Below are 22,543 nucleotides of genomic sequence, written 5' to 3'. Positions count from 1 at the left end.
GCGGTGCCTGTTGTGCAGGGAAGAATCAGCGACTGCACGGACGAGGCTCAGGGGTTTGGTGTCAGGGAGGGGGAGAACTTAGAGAAGGGTAACCAGAGAGGTTCTTTCAAGCAAAGACCGACCCATAAAACAAGGGAGGTGGCAGAAGCAAGGGACAGAGATCAAGGGAAGTTTCTGCAGCCACAGGCATAGGTGGTGGAGGCTGGGAAAGGGATATGAGCAATCAGAAAAAAATTGGCTTAGAATATAGAGACTGAAAATCTGAACTTGGTTCAAAAGAAGAAAAACTATTTAAAGTTAAGATTTAATATGCCAATTAAAAAGTTATGGAGACCACAAATTATCTTTTAAGAGTCTCAAGCATTTATCCCAGTTATTTAGCTACTGTATGTATAGTCCATGATAGTTAAGTTTTCCTCTCTTGAAAAGAGAAATATTTTTGTTTCTCAGATACCATAGTATTTACACATCTTGAATATTGATTTTCAATAATATTTCTTTTCAACATAAAACAGTTTCACTTTGTAGAATGGTATTTGTAATTTGTGTTTTAGTATCAACAGCCACAGCCTAAGACAAGCTGGAAGCATAGGCTGTAACTGCTGTTACGTATCCTGACGTCTTGGGCACGACAAGTATTTCTCCCTACCTATATCTGCTTCTGCAGTTTCCAGGTTTTCACTCAGAAAAACTTCCTTATCCAGAATAGCCTGTCTTTCTGCAGAATACTTTGCAACTGTTCATTTCAAACCAGCACCTCCAAAATTTCAAAATAAAGATTCTGCAGATACCGAGACAAAGTATGCTAGACACAACCCAGGAAGATCCGTAACTCCACAATACTATCACTTTAGACCTGTGAACACTGCTCCCTCTTTTCCATCTATGAATCTCTTATTAGCAACGGGATAGTGTTTTGATTAAAATTTCACAAGACTTTAGGCATCTTGTTCTTGAACCTAAAAACCCTGGCCACAAGGAGTTCATACGGCACCTCAGTGACAGTGGGAAATACCTGCACCTCTCAGACATTTGCTTGAATAATCAAATGTAGTAGACTTAGTACTTCTCAACAGCATAAAAAAGGTGTGAGATGCCACTTTAAAAAGATGTTTTATATATACATCTGTTAAGCAGGCATGGTTACATTTAGTATTTTCTACAGGCATTTTCACGTAGTAGCCTCAGAAATTTGTGCAGCTAGAAGAACAAATTAATTTGCCTAAGTGAAAGTGTGAGTTGTCAGCACCTCCACTAACATGCAGGTAACTGCCATGGGCACACTCTTATCGTGTGGTATCTTGCACTAAGAGCTAAGCAACTCGCTCCTTTTCAGGAAGGAATAAAACTATCTTTTATTTACCACAGGATACTCCTGGTAGAAGTATGCCCACAGGCAGGTAGAGCAGCTAAAGTGTTTCAAGTTCACATTCTCGCTTGCACTCACAATGAAGCTGTCTCCATCCAGAAAACACGCTCATACTCTGACCTGCAAGTCTCAGACGAAGAGATTCCCCAGCTTAGAGACTATGCATATGGTAACTGGCCTGTAGCAGAGCAGCAGAGAAGTCTCTCTAGATTAATAACGAGTTTATGCGCCTGCCCCAATTTCTTACTGTGTTTACAAAGTCAACACAAGATTGAGGCAATGACGTTTTGTCAAATTCATGATTATTCCATTAAGGCTTCCATAACATTTATGGCAGCTTTCCAGCCCTCAAATTTAAAATAAGCCAAGTAAGATAAAGAAGAGTATTTGTATTGAGTATATTTGATATAGTGACTTGAAGAGCTCATAGAAATTACCACAATTTATTAAAAGCTGCACAGTACCTAGTAAAATGTTAATCTTCCGTCCTAAAACTGTCTTCGTTTGTGAATGTAAACAGAAGGAAAAAAAAAAGGCATAACAAGCAATGAAGGCAACCAGACCAGAATAATTTACACAAGCAGCAAGTCATTTCTTCATTTCCTTTCTCTGGAAGTGTAAAAGAAATTTTTGGGGAAAGTTATGTACATTAAATATATTTATTTTACAATATTTAGTGTAACGCACTGCTACAACACGGCATTTCAGATTCTAAAAGTTTCTTTCTGTAGTATATTGCTAGTGTCTTCCTTTTTACTTCACTACCTAATAAAAATGCATCCAGAGACAATCATGTTAACAGATGCTTTCATGAACAAATACATTAGGTATTAGTATTACTTGTCCTCATTAATGCAAACCAAAAAAACAGTTCCTGGTAGGATATAAACAGGTGGTGTTTAAATATTTTAGGTAGCCAACTTAAGACAAGGTGTGAGAGTCTGATCATCAACTGCTTTTGAAGATTAGGCTCTTTCCAAATGACATACGCAGCACGAAACCAAAAAAAAATCATTAAATCATTTTAGAAAAATTTAACCCAATATGTTATCAATTATTTATTTATTAGTTTGTTCATGTCTCTCAAGTTATTCACAACACTTTTATAATGGTTCTGTAGTAAACATCAAGACCCCTCTTACACAGTGAATTGAAGTTGCTGTACTATAATACCATGTGGAAGAGCTAATTAGTTATTGACTTGGAATGCCTACAGCCAGTTTTCAGCACCAACTATTAAAAGGTTTTTCAATCAACCACCAATCGAGGCAGAATCTGGACTAAAGTCTATGGCTGAAAATTTTCAGACACATCTACAAACTTGTCATGCAAAATAACTGCAAGTTAGTTAATCATCATGTAGGATCGGCTTGACATCTCCAAAAAACTCATAGTCAGTAATATACATGCTTTCAATAATATAAATAACACAAACATTTCTAGAAAGTTACATTTTTTTGCTTGGTTGGTTTTTTATTTTTAAAATGTAAGGACAAAAAGTGATCTGCTGTTTAAAAAAAAAAACAAACACCTGCCAAACCCAAAATGGATAAAATCCCTCTTTTTATTTCATAAAGGATTTTCCCAATAATCTCCAAATGCTTTACAAGAATTAGATATAAACTAATACATGTGAGAACTATAGACTGTAATAGCTTAAACATACATGATCATGAAAACACTATTCATTCTTAAAGACACTAATGGAAGTTAAAAGCCAGAAGGCATAGGAAAAGAAGATTTGGTACATATAATTTTGAGTGGGGAAACACAGAAAAGCTGTTTTGGGAGGCAAAAGCCTTAAGAAAGCCAGTCCCGAAATATTTTCTGAGGCAGAACCACCACAGCAGGGACTGTTATGAGCCTCAGAATCCAGAGACCCTTAAGTTTTAATGAGTCTACGAAGTTTTTGAATGAGTATGGTACTTTTAACAAGCCACTAAAATAAAGGAGGGTCACTCCCTCTGGAACGAGTGAGCTTCCCCCCTCTGTGTTGGTCAAGGTATGAAATGTAGCGTTCTACCTGTACCAGGCACTGCAGAGCTCAAAGTCGCAAAGGCCAAAGGGAGGAGCAATAATTAAGGTTGTGAAGATGAAGAAAGAGGAGTATTTCACATAAGTCAAAGCTGAGTCAAGGTTATATGAGTAATGTTAAAGAGGTGGCAAAAGGCAGATCAACAGATATGGGAATGTGGGCAGAGGAGGAGGAAGTTGGAAGCAAATGAAAGATTTGCGTCAAGAAAGAAAACAGAAGAGTTGTGAAGAAGGCTCTACGTGCTGAAAACAAAATCTGAAATAGTTCAAACTAATTATAATATTTTCCATTCAACAATTATGCCATTTACAAAACCAAAAAACAACCTGCATAGACATGCAGTGGCTGTGAGATACCGCCAATTCCTGAGAAACATTCTGTGATTCATGCCAAAAACATGAGCATGTTTAAAGTGTGGCAGGTCAAGCTGTCCTAATTTTACTATTTTTTTAAAATTAAACAACTCCAAACACACAGTACACTTTCAAAGAAAGAACTGATTGTCCTTGCTACAGCAAATTTGCCCCAATTTACTAGGAAAAATGTCTGTGTTTTTAGTGCTCGAGGTTTACGATTTACCTCACTGTTGATGTTGCCAACAAGTCCTTGGACATTCTCACAAAACATCAAGTGCTTAAAATGCAAATAAACCCCCTGTGGGAATTTTTATTTTCTTTTTTCAAACTGCATAAATAAGCTAGGCACTCAACTCCTGTTCCTCAAAGACAGATTATGACTTTTGAAAAGCCTACTGTGCAATGAAATACCTTTGAGAAAACCCCTAGCTTTCAAAAATACCATCAGAGCACTTTCTACTCCCTATTACTCTGTTCTATGTTTTTTACACGCTATGTCCATCAGCTGAAATTCTTCTATATAGTTGCAACATCCATTTTGAAAATAGTCATGTTACAAATTTAGGACCAGGGTGAAAGTCTAGGGAAGCTTTATTAAGTCAATAATAGCTTTAATACAGATTCAATGGCTGTAATGTCCCTACTATTAAAAATCCAAAAGCTATCAACTCATTTGACAACTTGAAATCTGATATTAATGAGATGAAAAGAGATACTCACATATACACACATAATTCTGAACACATTTTTTTATAAGACTAAAGTGGTTCTTCATTCTAATGACTAAACTAGATATGCACTGTAGTAGGACTGTACCCAAATGGCTGAATTGTTCTACAAGCTCTACATTTAGGTACCAGTCAGAAAAAAAAGAAAATACCATAAAGTCATTATTATATTGACATTTTAGTTACCAGCATTTTAACGAAATCATCTTCAGAAACAATGTAAAGCCCTTGGAAATTATACACAGTAGTTGTCCAGTTTTAATGATGGTACGTTAGGCAATTTTATCTCACTCTCATTAAGAAGTGAGATATCAAAGGACTACGCATTTTCTGCAGGATAAAAACATGCAGGTGAGCAGTTACTACAGAGTAAATCCACACCCTAAACTGCCTTGCTGTAACTTGTTCATGTAGCCATACCCTCTGCTTTAGTATAAGTTTTTCAACTAAATTAAATTAAAACTACCTAAATACAGAAGGGTTCCAAGTTGTGTGCACCAAAAAAAACAGCTGTACAGTTTCAAACGTTACTGCCTCTAGCAGTCCACGCTGTCTCTCCACTGGAGATAATCACCCAGACAGCAGACGGTTGCAGTGAACGAGCTCCTCTGCTGCAGCCCTCCAGCCCACTTTAGCACCTCGGCAGGAATAAATACACCTTTGTCAAGGGTGAAAGTTAGCACCGGGACCGCGGGCTGGGACAGCCACGGCGGGGAAGTACACTCGCATCACTGACTGCGCGGTACCCAGCATTGCCTCCGGCACAGCGGAGGGCTGGGCGGCCTGAGACAGCACCTCGCACTGGCACAGCTGAACTGAGCACAGCTCAGTCTTCAGACCACTCAGAACAGGCACCGAGAAGTTTAACGCCATTTAGTTAATCTATTTCAACTGTTAACGTAGACTTTCCTGAGTGTTCCCTTATACACCATCCCAGAGAGAGAGCGAGAGAGAGGAGAGACTAGCGTCTAGCATTCTTCCAATGAAGTAAAAAAGAAAAGTTGTAAGTGAGCAGAACTGCGGGGATCAACACTTCAGTAAACCGCAGGTTATAAAGGGATATAATATCCCTATAGACAGAGATAAAATAAGCAAACTTCCACATTGTGGGAGGAGAAGTAGCTTGAAAAGGAGAGAAACTAGAAAACAGCTTGATTCATTTAACAGTTTTTCAAATTTAAGTCATCACTTTCAGTGTACACTCAGGCATTTTTGTATTACATAGAAAGGTGCCTTTCCGGTCCCCTGCAAGGTTTGTTGCCAGTGCAAACCATTCCCATCCTGCTACAGAAGCTGGCACCAAAGAAGAACAGCAGCTCCCCATCAAAGCCAGGAGACATGCACAGAGAAATTGGCTTCCAAGTCAATCCTGCGTCCTAGCAAACAGCAGCAGTCAGCCAGTCACAGCATACGAGTTTGCTGACAGTAAAATTAGCAAGAAGCTACTGCAAAATTATTATAATATCCAGATAACCAGAATTTCAAGCACACACATTACTCAAAACCTAAATGGGTCTGCAATTCTCTTGGTTTTAACTATCAAGAATTCAAATCAATATTTACTTGATAAGAAATCAGTTTTAGGGCTGAGACTGGAATTCACATCTTGAATTTCAAGAAGTAAAACCAACTTTAACATCTCATTTCAAAGACTTCATTTCAGCTGAGCTGGCAAACAGCTATTCATACTCAGAGTTCAACAGGCACAAAAATAATTTTCATAGCATTAGAAGTCAGTATCAGCTCATTAAAACATAACCTACTGGAGTTTGCACTTATTCATACTTCTAACAATCATCATCCACAACTGTTACATCAAAAGTAACTATATGCAAGGCAAATCAAAGTAAAAATGTGCAAGCATGTTTCATGGATTAAAGAAAAATGTAGAACAGAAGACACATTCATGAGAAACCCACTCTTTGGCAACAACTACAGCATAAGACAAAAAGGCTTGAGTAGCCGAAATCCCCCATTCCAAAGGGAATTTCAGGAACGCAACATACTGTCTACAGAATTATTTTCTTAGACATGAGTTATATTTGAGAACACCAACTATACAGAACATCATCATGCTAAGGTTTGGGACTTGGGCTCAATATTTAAGCTAGCAGAATAAGCAAGCATAAACTTTTTAGCATAAACTCACCTTATTTTATTATTACTATTTTGATTTATTTTTTTAAGTAAAACTCTTCAACAAAAAAAAAAAACAGAAGTGGTTAAACAGAAATAAGGTAAACTAATACAAAACCAACCAAGATTTAGATTAAAAGTTTATTATAACAGTAGGATCCCAAAGCATCCCAGAGTACTGTTAGCTTGGGAGTGGGAGGGAGGGGTTGTCTGAGAATGCAAAACCATAATCCCAATTAAAACCAGCATTGTTTAGGTGCCATCACCTTACTTAAATGGAATAAAAGAATTTCTACACTGTTCTTTACTACTTTGCAAAGTAGAACAGGAAGGTTATTGAACTGCTGGGGAAGTGCTTCTACAGGCCACGGGAAGGAAAGCAGAAGGTAACGGCGAGCTGTGCTCCAACACCGCTGAGGTGCTGAACAAAGTGGAATGGGGGTCTGTCAAAATGTCTGTCGTATATTCACATAGGCTTTAGCTTCCAGAGGGCAGGGAAACAATAGAGAAGAGAAAAAACAGTTGAAAAAATCCTGTTAGTACAGAGATGTGGTATACAGAGATGTGGTACGTGTTCAAGACTCACTGCTTGCACTCTGATAAGCTCTTCTTGACTGGAAATCTTTGCTGCTTCGCCATTGATAGATGAAAGAATATTATAAATATCTTTCTACCAGTGTTCCAGACATGCTGAAGGTTTGTTCTTGTATTTATTAAAAGGGCTTAAAAGTTTAATTCCAAGGAATCCAAAATTCAGGAAAACAAGTATAAGACTACCATCATCCTTCCTAAAGATGATTTTGAAGACCTAATACCCAGCTTCTGAGAGGACCACTTCAATAGTCACTTCATAGACTGTATAAAGGACTTTTTTCATCTTCTTTAACTGACATAATTGTAGTATTTGGTCTTACAGATACAGTAAGGCTGACGATTTCTGAAACATTAGCCAGAAAGCAGAAAGGATGGAGGCTGTAGAAGACAACAAGGCCCTGAGACAAGCCATCAGTGAAACACCAGCTGATCAATCTGTTTCTGCAGCAGACCCAGATTCTTTGACAAGGTTCACACATAACAAAACTGAGGAATAAACTAACATCCTTTGTTAGTTACTGCAGCTTCCTGGATCAGTGACCAAAGATGCTTAATTTAAATGCAAGACAACCTGCAAAGTTATTGTAATGTCTTAGAAGAGCAGTAACTACAGTATGCTTGCAAATGAAGAGAAATGCACAAGGGAAAGTGCAAGATGGCAAGCAACATGAAGAGCAAAAGCAGTGTTTCCATTTTTTCTTTAATATTATACATTGTTACATTAGTTGTCTTCACCGATTTTAACATACTTCTTTTAAGCTTCATTAATTTCTTATACTATAAATATGAACATGTCAACAACGTGGTGCCAATCTTTGTAGCCTTATTCACAAGGGGCAAAGGGTCCAAACAGAAATTATCTGATACACGCACTTGTAGCCAATCTCATTATCCAAAAGGGTACTTGCTCCAACAGGAAAAAAAAAAAAGAAAAAGTGGTAAGTCTTTTACAAAAGAAAAACTTTTAAAAGCTTCTTCAAAGCTTCACATTTTTCATTTAGAAAGCAAAACCCAGTTTGCTCACCCCAAGGGGTCAGCTGCAGCAGTAAGCTAAATACATTGCATATTTACTGGAAACCTTCTTACAGCAGATGGTATCTGAATCGGGGCCATTAGAAAAGATGACATTTTCCTTCTGTTTTTTCTGTATCAGAGAAAAAAAAAAATTCTAGGATTACGTTAATCCTTTTGCTTCCTTCTCACCCTTTTTCCACCTCAGGAAAAGAGATATGAAGCTCACAGGAGCCATATGTCATCTGTTGACTTCAGCGGCAAAACACAGCCAAAAGAACATTAAATCAGTTCCTTTGTTTCTTCTGACTCATCTGAATTTATATCCAGTCAGGGTTTTATGGGCATAAGCTTGTTTCAGAACCTGGGGTAAAACATTCTTCTTCAACTGTAATTATTTTTATTAGTAAAAATTAATCTACAAACATCTTCTTAATACTCTTGCCACAAACCAAAGGTATGCATTAGTCAGTCTTTGAATAATAGTTGTTTCCATGTACTCAATAGAGGCAATACTCTGTGCACATCTTCATAAACCTCTCTAAATCACATGAAGATTGATTTCTATAACTGAAATACACTGGGTTTTAGTAGATGCCCCTCAATATTTGCCTCACATTAAAAAGAAAAACGAAAACAAAGAGAAAAGCATATGCTGATAAAACTCAGTTTGGTATTCAGCATGTATTCTCCAGAGGGACCTTGATAGGCTTGAGAATTGGGCCAGTGCAAACTGCATGAGCTTCAACAAGTCAAAATGCAAGGTCCTTCACCTGGGGTGGGCCAATCCTAGGCACAAATACAAACTGGGCACAGAGTGGGTTGAGAGTAGCCCTGAAGAGAAGGATTTGGGGGTGTTTATAGATGAGAAGCTCAACATGAGCCGGCAGTGCACTCATGCTGGGATTGTTCAGCCTTGAAAAGAGAAGACTTTGGGGGGACCTAATAGCTGCCTTCCAATACCTGAAGGGAACTTACAGGAAGGCTGGAGAGGGACTTTTTACAAGAGTGTCCACTGATAGGACAAGGGGAAATGGGTTTAAGTTGAAGGAGAACAGATTTAGATTAGATTTTAGGAAGAAATTCTTCAGTACGAGGGTGGTAAGACTTTGGAATAAATTGCCCAGAGAAGTTGTGGATGCCCCCTCCCTAGAGGTGTTCAAGGCTAGGTTGGACGGATCCTTGAGTAGCCTGGTCTAGTTAAGAGGCATCCCTGCTCATGACAGGGAGGTTGGATTAGATGATCTCTAAGGTCCCTTCCATGCCTACGGAATTCTATGATTCTATGTAAAGTTTCTGGTTCATTTATCTATCCAGAAGTATGTATCCGTATAAACACATGTATAAGCATCCACGTACTGTTGATCCTCAGCAGTAAATAAAAACCTGAGTGTATCTCTCTAACCAGATATAAAAGAGAAAAAATGTGTTAACCTTTCTGCTAATAAATTCAAGTCACTTTCTAAAGTCAATGTCTCCAATTATGTAGGTTTAGTTTGCATTTCCTTTCTTTTGGGAAATCTGCAAGTTGAGTATGATCATTCATAAGGTACCTTGACACTGTGGAAAGTCCCCTTCACCCCAAAGACACTGCGCACACAGAATAATAAAGGATTAAAAGGCCTGAACCCATGCACAGCTAGGGAAGAACGTTAGTTGGGAGCACGTGTCCGTACACACTCATGCACCCTTCTCATGCACACAACACACACACAATGACACAGAACAGTGAGGATCACAATTACAGGGTTTTTATAAAGTGTTAAGGAACTGGCAGACAGGTTGACCTGGCAGTTATTTGTAGGAGGTGTGCGTGCGCCCATATGGGTGAACAGGGCCAAGGAACTTTTCAAGCCAGTGCAAAATTACCGGCAGAAGGCAGGACTGAACAGTCCTGCATTCCTGCACAGCAGCTGCTTGCCAAGAGAGGGATGCACGAACCTACGTCTAAATTTACTTTTGATATCAGCATGTAAAAATCCTTTTTTAGAATTGCTGGTGAAAGGGGAGTTTCCTGCACTCACCATTTTACATTTTATCTTTCAAACCCACAGTTTACTTGCTTAGCAAAATGCAAGTGGGACATTTAAAAACCACTTCAGTTCTGCTGCTTTTTAGGTAACTTCCCAACTACTTATTGGCCTAGAAAATCTTCTTGGGAGGACACAGGGAGGAAGAGGTGGGAGTAGTTAAATACTATAAACCAGTTATAATAAGCACTGAGAGACTTTTCTTATTTTTCACATAAAAGCAGAAGTAAAATGTCAGTATCCACCTAACAAAATTTTAAGAAATTTCCTGGTGCCTCTATACAACATGCAACTTATTTTAATTCTTAGTCTTTATAAATAACTTCCAGCTCATTTGAAGAAGAGAATCAAACAACAGAAAAAAAATAGTTAACTACATAAACCACACACATTATAATGCTTCAATTCAAAGATTTCATAGCACATAAAGCAGTAAGCTACAAATTATACCTATAAATTGCTAACAGATTGAGAAACAGAGGCAAAGACAGGTTAAGTAAGTGTCATGGTTTGAAGTGGGGGAGGAGGTCCACGTGGCAGAAGCTGCCCATCAGACCGGACTCCCATCCCCCTTGACGCTTGAGCCAATCGGCGCCTCTGCAATTGCCCTATTTACGTCAGGACAAAGGAACTGGAAAGGTGTGCCTTTACCAGGAGCAAGGAGAAGGGAGGGGGGCGCTGCCCCCACTCCCGGCACCCGGCTGGGCGGTGGCCAGAGCCGGGCCGGTGCCCGCTGCTGAGGATGGCGGCTGCAGAGCCACTTGGGGAACTGGGGAAGAGCCCCACTCCCGTGGCGCCCACTGGGCCGAGTTCACCCAGAAAAGACTGAGATCTGAGAGAAACGGCCACACAGATTATCCAGGTCAGTGAAGATGGAACGGGACAACATGTGCCGCGGTTGAGTCCCCCTTGCAAGCGGCCCCTTTGTAATCAGTCCTCGGTGGAGCAAGCAGAGACCCACTCGCAGCCCGTGGAGGATCCATGTCGAGAAGAGATGCCAGAGCCGGAGTACGGTACGCATCTAGAGTCTGTGGGATGACCCCTGCGGATGGGGAGGTGTTCTGTTTAGAGGAGATGCCTGAGCCTGAGACTATTGTGAATCATGGGCACAGGTCGAGGCGCATTTACGCATTTATGCATCTAAGTCTGGGCGCATTTACGCATTTAAAGTCTGTATGATGACCCACGCCAGAGCGAGTGGCTACAACTCCTTAAAAGTCCGAGACTGTGGTAAAGCCCCCACTTGGAGCAATCCGATGGGGTAAGGATTGCCTCCTGCGGGTAGGATCTCACACTTTCGCCGTGAGTAGGGGATCCACTGGAGCAAGGGACAATGGTGTAAGGACTCCTTTTCCTTTAAGAGAAGCGGCAGTAACCGCACGGAATGAACTGACCTGCACTCCCCCATTCCCTGCCCCCTGCGCTGCTGGGGGGAGGAGGTAGAGTTGGGAAGAAAAGGCAAAGGGGGGGAGTGGTGTTGATTTTAAGATCTGGCCTTGTTTTTTTGTTATCCTCTCAAGTAACCGTTTTTGTTTGCTTTTCTCTTTGTAGGTAGCTGTTAATAAACTGTTTTGCTTTAAGGAAACTGAGCCTCTTTTGCCCGGGACCATGGTTGGTGAGTGCTCCTCTGTTCCTGTCTCGACCCTCAGCTCTTTTATTATATTTTTCTCCTCTCCATTTTACTGGAGTGGGAGAGCTGCATGGAGTTTAGTTGCCGGATCGGCCTAACCCACGACAGTAAGTTGAGTGATGTGGCAGCAAAGTTCCGGAGCAGAGTCCAGGTACAGGTGCATGGTAACAGACTGCAGATTTACATAATGGCTAGAAGAAGATTCTTATGAGAAAAATGACTGGTTTTTGAATGAATCCCTAAACCAAAAGCCAATTGGTCAACTAAAAATCTGAAAACTGTTGGGCTTTATTAAATTTAATATAATTGAATTACTGAACATTTACTAAAATACTGGTATTCTATATAAACACAGTGATGGATCATTTAAAATACTCATTCTGAATAAATTATTAACAAATAGATTTATTTTTTTAATAACAGATTATCACCAGAGTTAGAAGATGAAACACTAATTAGTTTAATCATTTCTGAAAAGGCTGTGCCTTTGATGAAGACAGAAGTTGACGATTCCCACACAAAGTCACCTGTCTGGCTCCTTCAGCTTGGGCTTTCCCTTTCTGCCTTACTTTTGACATGAAAAAAAACAGAGTCTCCAGATGGCTCCGGTTTCCAGACAACTCTGAGAAAGGACAACTACTGCATTGTCCACTATACACTGCTTCACAAGAGACGTGGAGCTGGAGCACCAGAGGACATCTTGCCTTGTAACTAGATTCTTCAAAAACCACAACTCAAACCCCCAAATCTTAGATTTCTTATGGGTAACATTAAGACATTTAGAAATTTCAGGTGCTCACTATTTTTACCAGCCAAAGGCTAGGCACCAACAAATTTACAAGTACCAAAATGGTTAAGGAGGAGGAGGATTACAGATCAGATACTCAACAGTGGTAGCAGAATAGGACAATGTTACTGAAAACGAAAGTCTCCCCTCCCCTTATGTCCCATCCTTGTCCACTTGGCTCCCGCACAGCTATCCATCTTGCCCATATAGCCACCTTACATAAGCATTTGTACAATTGCATGCTGAACCAGATCAGGAATGAACACACATACAGATCAACCTCTTCCTCATAAGTCTAATTTTAACTCATGTTAGTTTTGCAATCCCCAGCTTGGAGGAGGAGGACGAGCACAGTGAGGCAGAGAGGCGTAAAGGCAGCATGGCATCCTCCTGCATCAACAGTAAGTTATCCATCCAAAACTGCTCAGGGAACCACCTCATCCAGTATCTACCCTCTGTCTCACTTTTACTTTAGACACCTGATTTTTTTTCTAAACAGAATAATACAAATCAATTATTAGAGCGAAAAGGAATTTGCTTGAAATCTCTGCAATTTTAAGATTCATGGACGCTATTTGATCCATCAGAAGATGTTAACTCTGCCCTCTCTATGTAAAACAAAATTGTGAGTCTGAAGGTGTGTCTAACGTTGAGTCTTTTCACTTATTTCGCTGTTGTTCCATCTTTTTGCTGTAAACAAATCTTTAATTCGTAAAACAATGTATGCAGTCAACGTAGGCACTCTAAAGCTGTAGAGGGACAATACCAGAGAAACTGGGAAATTCGTAGTCAACAAGTATTTAAAATTATAATAAAAACACTTTAGTTTCCAATTTCAGAATGCTGAAAGTAACCATTTAACACAATCCAGGGCGGAGGGGGAATCTTCATTTCTCTGGTGAGTTTGATTTCCAACATTTGTTTTTCAACCAGGAGTTTTAATAACATTAAGCGGAATACTAAAGAAATGCTCAAGGATGTAAGTGGAATCTTAAATTAATTCCTCAATACGGTTTCTATGCACTTAAAACATTTCATAGATAATGCCTCCCTCCAGGAGAATAAGTCTTATTACAAATAGAAATTGCTTTTATCAAGTTCTAAAGGAAATAGTCTCTGCCTGCTTTCGTCCTTCAGCAACTAACATCAACTACAGAAGGGTTATTAGCACAAGAGCCAAAATCCTTTCTGTTGCTAACACGAACATGTACTGTGAACGGTGTATGGAAGATCTCCATTTTCAGACGCCTCTGCAAAGTAAGGCCTTTGCTGAATATTCCTGTAGAATCTAAATAGTTCACATTCGGGGGAAGAGAGGACAGAGATATTATAATACTCTAAAATACTGTACTCCACATGCTGCATCTTCTAACTCGCTACTGACTCAAGGTTCAGAGCACAACATTAGATCTCTAAGTGGACAGCCCATAGTGCATATAGAGCAATTTTATTTTTTAAAAAAAAAAAAAAAAAGCTTAGTACCACTCATCTGTATTGACTCAATACTGTTCAAAGAAATCAAAACTCTGATGCTCCTGTCCCACATTCTGTACTGGTTTGAATCTTGCTGTAAAGAAAGTTGCTGCTTAATGTTTTTTAACCAACAGAAGTTAGCAGAAAAAGTTATACCTAAAAAGCCACTTTGCACCTTTCAGTTACCTTCAGCATAAGAAAGCCAGAAATAAAATAATCCAAATATTACAAGAAATTAAAAGATACACTAAATCATTTTCATATTTCTAGAAGTATGAGTGTAAGTATTTGGTGTCATAATTTGTGTCAGTTCAGGCACTCTCCTAAATTTAGACTTGTGCTGGGAGAGTTTAAGCTGACATAAGTCTTGAATCAGAAGAGATTCAAAGTGAACATCAGTTATATTGATTTAGAACCACGGTTTAATTTCATGTTTTAAAAAACATTTGCATTTTCATCTAAGAATTAAAAAGGTGCATTATAACAATAAAATAATCTGAGCTAATGGCAGATGATGCCAGAATGACCTGTTCAGCTTTCTGCCACCATCTCCAGCCTTATGCTTCTTCTGCGCCAACCTCCACTTGCATGTAAGCTCCCAGTGAGATCCCTCAGGGAGCTAATCCTGCAGAAAATGAGCTCTCCAGGAGCAAAGTGAATACTTTCTGTGGGTTTAACTCCCTGAATGAGTTCACCATGAGTCAGGTGAGTGTCACCTGCCAGGCCATTAAAATGGGTGGCCATGCCTAGTGGTAGCGACGAGGGAAACGAGACTGTCTCCTGTGGTAGAAACTATCCATTAGTCCACCCCAAGGACAGGACACATATTTTAAGTCTGCAAGTTCACATTGTTCACCGCTTTTATTACTCTGTCATGCTTTTGCTGGCTACTGCTGATCTTAAGAATAACAAATTAAACAGTAACAATTAAAGTTATCTAAAAATACTGACCCATTGAGAACCAGGGTTTTTTAAAAAAGCACATTCGGTATTCTAGCTGCTTTAAAAACTCTTTGATTTAATATAGCACCAAATTAAGATTTAAACAACGTCCTTCAAATACCTCCAAGCAAGTACTCTCACAAATACCTAACCTCTCATGTTTCTGTTTCTTCACCGCAATATTTGTTAAATAAATTCTAAAGGTCATTTCCACGGCTCAGGAGAATTTGACTAATATTATGATAAATATTCTTGGAGAATCTAATCTCTTTTTTTTTAAAAAAAAAAGCAGTGAAATAAGTATAACATGACTTTTATGGATGTCACCATCTTTGGTCTACATCCAAATGCATGCTAAAAATAGTAAGAATAGAGTTGTATTAAACCAGGAAAGTACAAGGTGTATTGATGTAAAATATTAGTTTACATAAAATAGAAAAATATTTTTCTAGCAGATGTAAATGAAAACAGCTAAGAGAAAAACACCAAACTGCTCTCCATCTTAAGACGACACTGAAGAGCTGGTATTTACATACTACGCAAGAAACTGATCGCAGTGAAATCGTGTCTGAGGTACCATTCTTAGAAGCAAAAATCACAGGTGTGAGCATAAGAACAAAAATTAGAGATATATAAAAATTTTGGTTAACTGAGAATTTAAGTTGGTTACTAAATGATTACATTAACTCCTAATTTCAAGATCAGACAGGACATATACAGAATAACATCGGTTTTCTCTTACTGTGTTCAAGATGCAAAATAACTACTTAAAATACCTGAATTCCTCAGAAATCCGCAAGAATTTTTTAAAAAGGCAAAAGATCCTGAATACATCTTTAAATCACCAGTGTAGCAAAGCAATTTTTTAAGTGTTTTCCTTTCTCTCACTGAGATATCCCAGAATACATTAGCTCAAATTTGTTCAAGTACCAAGAACACATTTAAGAGTTCACAAATGTCTGTTCTCCTCCCTTCTCAATTATGCCAACATCAGTCAAGCACTATCATTCCAGAGCCATGAAAAATAGCCATGTTTTTCATAACAGCAACCATCACCTCCTAAAGTTCCCAGAGAAAAGACGGCGACATTAGGCACCAGCTTTGCTGTAACACATCAACAACAGGTAAGACCTGTAAAGTAGCAGCACCAGTCACGCAAACCACCTGGTACTGCAGGCTGGAAATGGCAACACCGGCAAGAAAATTCTCTAGGGTATTCATTATTATTATTATCCTAGATGGCATCTTGTATTTCCTATCAAGATATCAAGTTCATGTATGACATCTGAGTGTTATGTATATTTAATAGTTCCATGAACACATACGCGTCCCTTAAACATAGGTGGATATAGATTTTTCAGGTGTTCCTTCTCAAGCTGGATCTAATTACGTCTCAGCACTCTGCCAAAGCAACAGCTGTCTCCTTAGGAAAGTACTAATAGTAGCATGAAAATCAGGGTTGTACTTGCTTCCTGCTTTTGCTCATGGCTACTATTCCAAAGGAAAAGAAAAACACAAACAAACCAAAAAAAAAACCCCTCCAAATCCACACAAACATAGTAACATTTGGAATTTAACAGAAAAACTGACAATAAATACTAAGGAACAAAGTAAAAAGATGATTGATACTACAACCTGAAAACCCACTTCTGGCCACTGTTATTAGATATTATGACAAAAATTAAATCAAATTTGTTTTAGAAGATTTGTTTTGGAAGGACAACACAGCGGGGCACAGGCAATCCAGGAGGTTCCTGGAATACTTGGATGATAACTTCCTTCTCCAAGTGGTAGAGGAACTAACTAGGAGAGGTGCTTTGCTGGACCTTGTTCTCACCAACTAGGAAGGGCTGGTGGAGAACGTGACGCTCAAGGAGAGCCTTGGCTGCAGCGATCATGAAATGGTGAAATTCAAGGTACTTAGGGAAGCAAGGAGGGTGCACAGCAGGCTCACTACCCTGGATTTCAGGAGAGCAGACTTTGGCCTCTTCAGGGGTCTCCTCACTAGAGTACAATGGGATGAAGCCCTGAAGGGAAGAGGGGCACAAGAAAGCTGGTTAATATTTAAGGATCACCTCCTCCAAGCTCAGGAGTGGTGTATCCCAACAAAGAGAAAGTCAGGTAGGAACACCAGGAGGCCTGCATGGATGAACAAGGAGCTCCTGGACCAATTCGGACACAAAAAGAAGGCCTATAGAGGGTGGAAGCAAGGACAGGTGGCCTGGGAAGAATACAGAGCGATTGTCCGAGCAACCAGAGATCAGGTTAGGAAAGCCAAAGCCCTGATAGAGTTAAATCTGGCCAGGGACATCAAGGGCAATAAGAAAAACTTATCTATAGATATGTCAGCGATAAAAAGAGATCTAGGGAAAATGTAGGCCCTCTCCAGAAGGAAACGGGGGACCTGGCTACCTGGGATATGGAGAAGGCTGAGGTTCTCAATGACTTCTTTGCCTCAGTCTTCACTGGTAAGAGCTCCAGCGGCACAGCCCAAGCCACAGAAGGCAAAGGAAGGGACTGGGAGAATGAAGAACCGCCCACTGTAGGAGAAGACCAGGTTCAAGACCATCTTAAGAACCTGAAGGTGGACAAGTCCACGGGACCTGATGAGGTACATCCACGGGACCTGAGGGAACTGGCAGATGAAGTTGCTAAGCCACTATCCATCATATTTCAGAAGTCGTGGCAGTCTGGTGAAGTTCCCAATGACTGGAAAAGGGGAAATATAGCCCCCATCTTTAAAAAGGGGAAAAAAGAAGACCCAGGGAACTAACAGCCAGTCAGTCTCACCTCTGTGCCTGGCAAGATCATGGAGCAGATCCTCCTGGTGACTATGCTAAGGCACATAGAAAATAAGGAGGTGATTGGTGACAGCCAACATGGCTTCACTAAGGGCAAATCCTGCCTGACTAATTTGATGGCCTTCTATGATGAGGTTACAGCATTGATGGATAGGGGAAGAGCAACTGACATTGTCTACCTGGACTTATCCAAAGCATTTGATACTGTCCCACATGACATCCTTGTCTCTAAACTGGAAAGACATAGTTTTGATGGATGGACCACTCGGTGGATAAGGAAGTGGCTGGATGGTCGCACTCAAAGAGTTGTGGTCAACAGTTCAATGTCCAAGTGGAGGCCAGTGACAAGTGGTGTGCCTCAGGGGTCAGTACTGGGGCCAGTGCTATTTAACATCTTTGTTGGTGACATGGACAGTGGGATCGAGCGCACCCTCAGCAAGTTGTATGGTGTTGTGGACACACTGAAGGAAAGGGATGCCATCCAGACGGACCTTGACAGGCTGGAGAGGTGGGCCTGTGAGAAGCTCATGAAGTTCAACAAGGCCAAGTGCAAGCTCCTGCAAATAGGTCGGGGCAATCCCAAGCACAAGTACAGGCTGCTGGGCAGAGAATGGATTGAGAGCAGCCCTGAGGAAAAGGACTTGGGAGTGCTGGTGGATGAGAAGCTCAACATGAGCCGGCAATGTGCACTGGCAGCCCAGAAAGCCAACCGTATCCTGGGCTGCATCAAAAGGAGTGTGGCCAGCAGGTCGAGGGAAGTGATTCTGCCCCTCTACTCTGCTCTCGTGAGACCCCACCTGGAATACTGTGTTCAGCTCTGGAGTCCCCAACACAAGAAGGACATGGAGCTGCTGAAGCAGGTCCAGAGGAGGGCCACAAAGATGATCCGAGGGCTAGAACACCTCTGCTATGCAGACAGGCTGAGAGAGTTGGGGCTGTTCAGCCTGGAGAAGAGAAGGCTCTGGGGTGATCTTCTAACAGCCTTCCAGTACTTAAAGGGGGCCTACAGGAAAGCTGGAGAGGGACTTTTTACAAGGGCATGTAATGATAGGACAAGGGGCAATGGCTTTAAACTGAAAGAGGGCAGATTTAGACTAGATATAAGGAAGAAATTTTTCACTCAGAGGGTGGTGGAACAGGTTGCCCAGAGAAGTTGTAGATGCCCCATCCCTGGAAGTGTTCAAGGCCAGGTTGGATGAGGCTTTGGGCAACCTGGTGTAGTTGAGGGTTTCCCTATGTCTGTGACTTCTGTTCCAGGCCTCCCTTAGTTTATTCATATCTTTCAGGAAAACATTCGGTCTACATTCAAAAGCTAATCCAAGCTCCTATTTACTACTAAATACTCAAGATCCATCTATGTCTCACAAAACTTAACTAGTGACTGTAAGTTTCTGGACATGCATCCCTATTTCGATGCACGGGGCCAGCTGCGAAAGATAACCAAATAAAAGCAGTGGCTTTATGCACAGATTACACTACATTTCCTACCATAACTACTACTCATGTTACAATAGCATAACTATTAGAACAGATTTGGCATATTAACCATGATGTTATTTGTCTCACACTAAAAATTCTAGCTACGATGCAAGTGGCAGCAAGCACTATACCTATATTAATATTCTTCTTTTTGTGACCTTTGGTAGCACTTCATTTCAGTATGAGGAGTGGTGGGAAACTTTAAGGGGAAAAGGGTAACTAAGACAAGGCAACTGTCTGCCCTTGTAGTTTGCAATCGACTTAAAAGAGCCACTTCAGGTCATGAGAAATTTCAAGATGACAACTCTTTCATAGTTCTCTTCCCACGGTCAGAAAAAAATACCACATGGAAAAGAAATACGCCATGAAAAAACTACTCTTTCCCTAGCTTTTATGGTAACTTGTACATAAGCCAAACAATGTACAAGGGTATCAATCACTTTCCTAATTAAATGACTTTTCAAAGTCATGCACAAACTTTTAAGAATGTTCAACCAACATATATCAGCTGGCTCATGTGCTGTTTTCAGATATTGATATCTGCAATCCTTTTACCGGATCTAGCATCATTGTCTGAGCTCAGATGACTCAGATAAAAACAATGTGAAAACATAGTTTGTTTTCATGTTTAAAGTCTCCATCAGTCTCTTGCAACAATAACAGGAAGATCTGTACGGATCGATACGCAAGATTACTAATAGGGACTTTTCTTCTACCCACCACCACGCACGTGAAACTTTCTTGACCAGGTAACACATGCAACACTTACCAGATCTCTGTGAAGCACCCAGTTTGCATGGAGGTAATGGATTCCATCAAGGATCTGGTAGAGTAGGGATTTAACCATAGATCTTGGCAACTGCATGGGCTTTTTATTTGCTTTTGAGGCACGGTGAAACTTGATAATATGCTAGAAACAAAAAAAAGTAGAAACATGAAGCATATTAGATAAGTAGAAAGGTTTTTTTTGTTCTGTCAGTCTTTTTAAACTATTAACACTAAATAATGGAATGAAATACAAAGTTCATTGAACTTTGCAATTACAAGTAATAGTGATGTGCTCACAATTTTCTTAAATTGCTTTTATTCTCTGAGTTGCTTTAAAAAAGAGCTGTCAAGCTTTTGTTAACATCTAAAGACTGGCTACTTACCTCCAGTAAAAGGTCTTAGACATTCTCCTCCCTCCCTCCTCCCCATTTGGGATCCTGTTATCCTCAGCTGCTAGAACAGAAGCTTCCAAAACAGCAGTATCTACTAGAAAGAGGACTGCACTCTATGCTTTCACATCTTCCTTCCTCCTCTCCAAAAATACCCAGGACAGAGTGCTTGCAATTAACTTTACTGTTCCCCCCTAAATCAGAACCCCAGTAAAGAGATTAAATAAATATTTAAAGGGGCAGGGGGGGACAGGACACGACTCCAAAAACCCCACACCACAACATTAGGGTGAGATCATGTGCTAACATCTAAAAATGGTTATATTCTCGCTTCCAAGTTTTGGCTGCATACTTCATTGATGATGACAAGCAAGTGGCTCTTGGATTACAGAAGTCAGTCAGCCCAATAGGGGACAAATACCACTTGAAATTGAGAAATGGAATGCAGAAAAGTATTCCAGCATTAGTCGTCTGACGGAATGAAAAAAGGATCATGGAAAGATTGCCGAGAGCTCATTAAATATTCATAAACTAATTAATATTTATTGTAAGATCAATGTGGAGATGATGGGTTACGTTTCAGTTTGCTGCCTTGTCCAAGAAATAAAGTGGGCTGAGGCCCTTCTACCTTTTCAATCCTCAGACAAGGTGGGGCTACGCAAGGCACAAACCTAGTCTTAACATATTACCATTCAGCAAACAACTAAATCCATTCATTTAGATGAACAAAAAAAAATCTCCATTTTGAAGGCAATTCAAAGAAGCATTTCAAATAACGAAATAGTTTTCAATTATGTGCTTTTTGAAAGACAAATAATAAAGGCAGTTTGCATTTTTACTGAAAGCGTTTCAAAATGCTAATCTGGAGAGTGACAAGACTACTAATTACCCAATTCTTTAAACGAACTTGTCTCATTCAAGATCATCCCCTTCCCCAAGATAAAGAGGTAGCCAATGCTGTGCTTTCATTAGACCTCTGCTCCCTCCACCACCACCCCCCCCCTCACCACGTTTGTCCCTACTGTTCCCAATGAAAATGGCAACGGGTTAATATTTCCTCGTGGTAAATGCTATCGTCTGGCTGTCACCAGTACTTTAGCCACTGTCAAACTGTGCTTAGCAAAGATGTAGACTATAGTATTTAAAGAGAAATTTAACAAAAAAGCAAAAAAACCTCAAATTACTCAGAACAAGAACCTGCTTACTGCCTATCAACAGTAATGTTCCCACTGAGCCTTCCACTACGACACATACAACAGTGATGGCTGTATATTAAAAACAGTATTAAAAAAATCTACAGGATTATCTGTTTTTAATATACAAGTGAGGATCAGTAAACAAAACAAGCTCTTAGTACCTGATCCTTTAATTGTGCAATCACTCTGAAAACTATACTGGAAAGCCTTCAGGGATGATTTCCTTTGGAATTTTTTTTTTTTTGTCATGTCACAAGAAGATTCTGTGACAAAACTGACAAAACTTCCAAGTGGGAGTCCCTACCTTCCAGTATGGCACAACACTTATCGCATAATGACCTTCATGTGCAGTTACATTATGATTTATAAAGCAGTAATGATACCATAACCCCCCCAAATTATTATCTTTATTAATATCTGGTATAAAAAAAATACAGGTGCACCAACAGACAAAGGTCACAACACAGAGACCCAAAAACTCAGCCCAGCCCTTTTTCAAGGTGCAAAGGTGCATGTAATCACTAAAAGGGATTTCTATACCCTTTTAAAACTGATCAGCATCCACAAAAACACTATTCCTTATAATAAAGGCATATAGAAACTGAAACGGGGTCCCATGAAACATAATAGGATGCATGTCACCACGGATGCGTTAAGGAGGAACACTCTGCTTCTGGCCCCAAGACAGCCCCTTTGGTTACCAGGGGAAGGGAGCGCGACAGCACCCGGCTGCTGCTCTCTGGTTTCTGCCCCTGCCCTCCCCTGCGGCTTCCCAGTTCCTTCCAACGGATTGGAAACCCTGCTGAGGGCTTTGTTCCT

General features: G+C 40.2%; 1 protein-coding gene across 3 annotated transcripts in view; it reads right to left on the bottom strand.

Annotated features, from left to right (window-relative positions):
* CDK19 (cyclin dependent kinase 19) overlaps positions 1-22,543 on the bottom strand; it is a 132,783-nt gene that overhangs the window by 53,944 nt on the left and 56,296 nt on the right. For all 3 annotated transcript variants that reach the window (XM_086631264.1, XM_086631267.1, XM_086631266.1), the window contains exon 4: positions 20,141-20,281. In XM_086631264.1, the coding sequence (XP_086487390.1) occupies positions 20,141-20,281 (141 nt within the window). The remainder of the gene's footprint in view (positions 1-20,140; positions 20,282-22,543) is intronic.

Source organism: Tauraco erythrolophus, chromosome 2 (genome assembly GCF_009769465.1).
Source record: "Tauraco erythrolophus isolate bTauEry1 chromosome 2, bTauEry1.pri, whole genome shotgun sequence".
NCBI classification, from domain to species: Eukaryota; Metazoa; Chordata; class Aves; order Musophagiformes; family Musophagidae; genus Tauraco; species Tauraco erythrolophus.
This window is presented reverse-complemented; position numbering and strand designations above follow the sequence as displayed.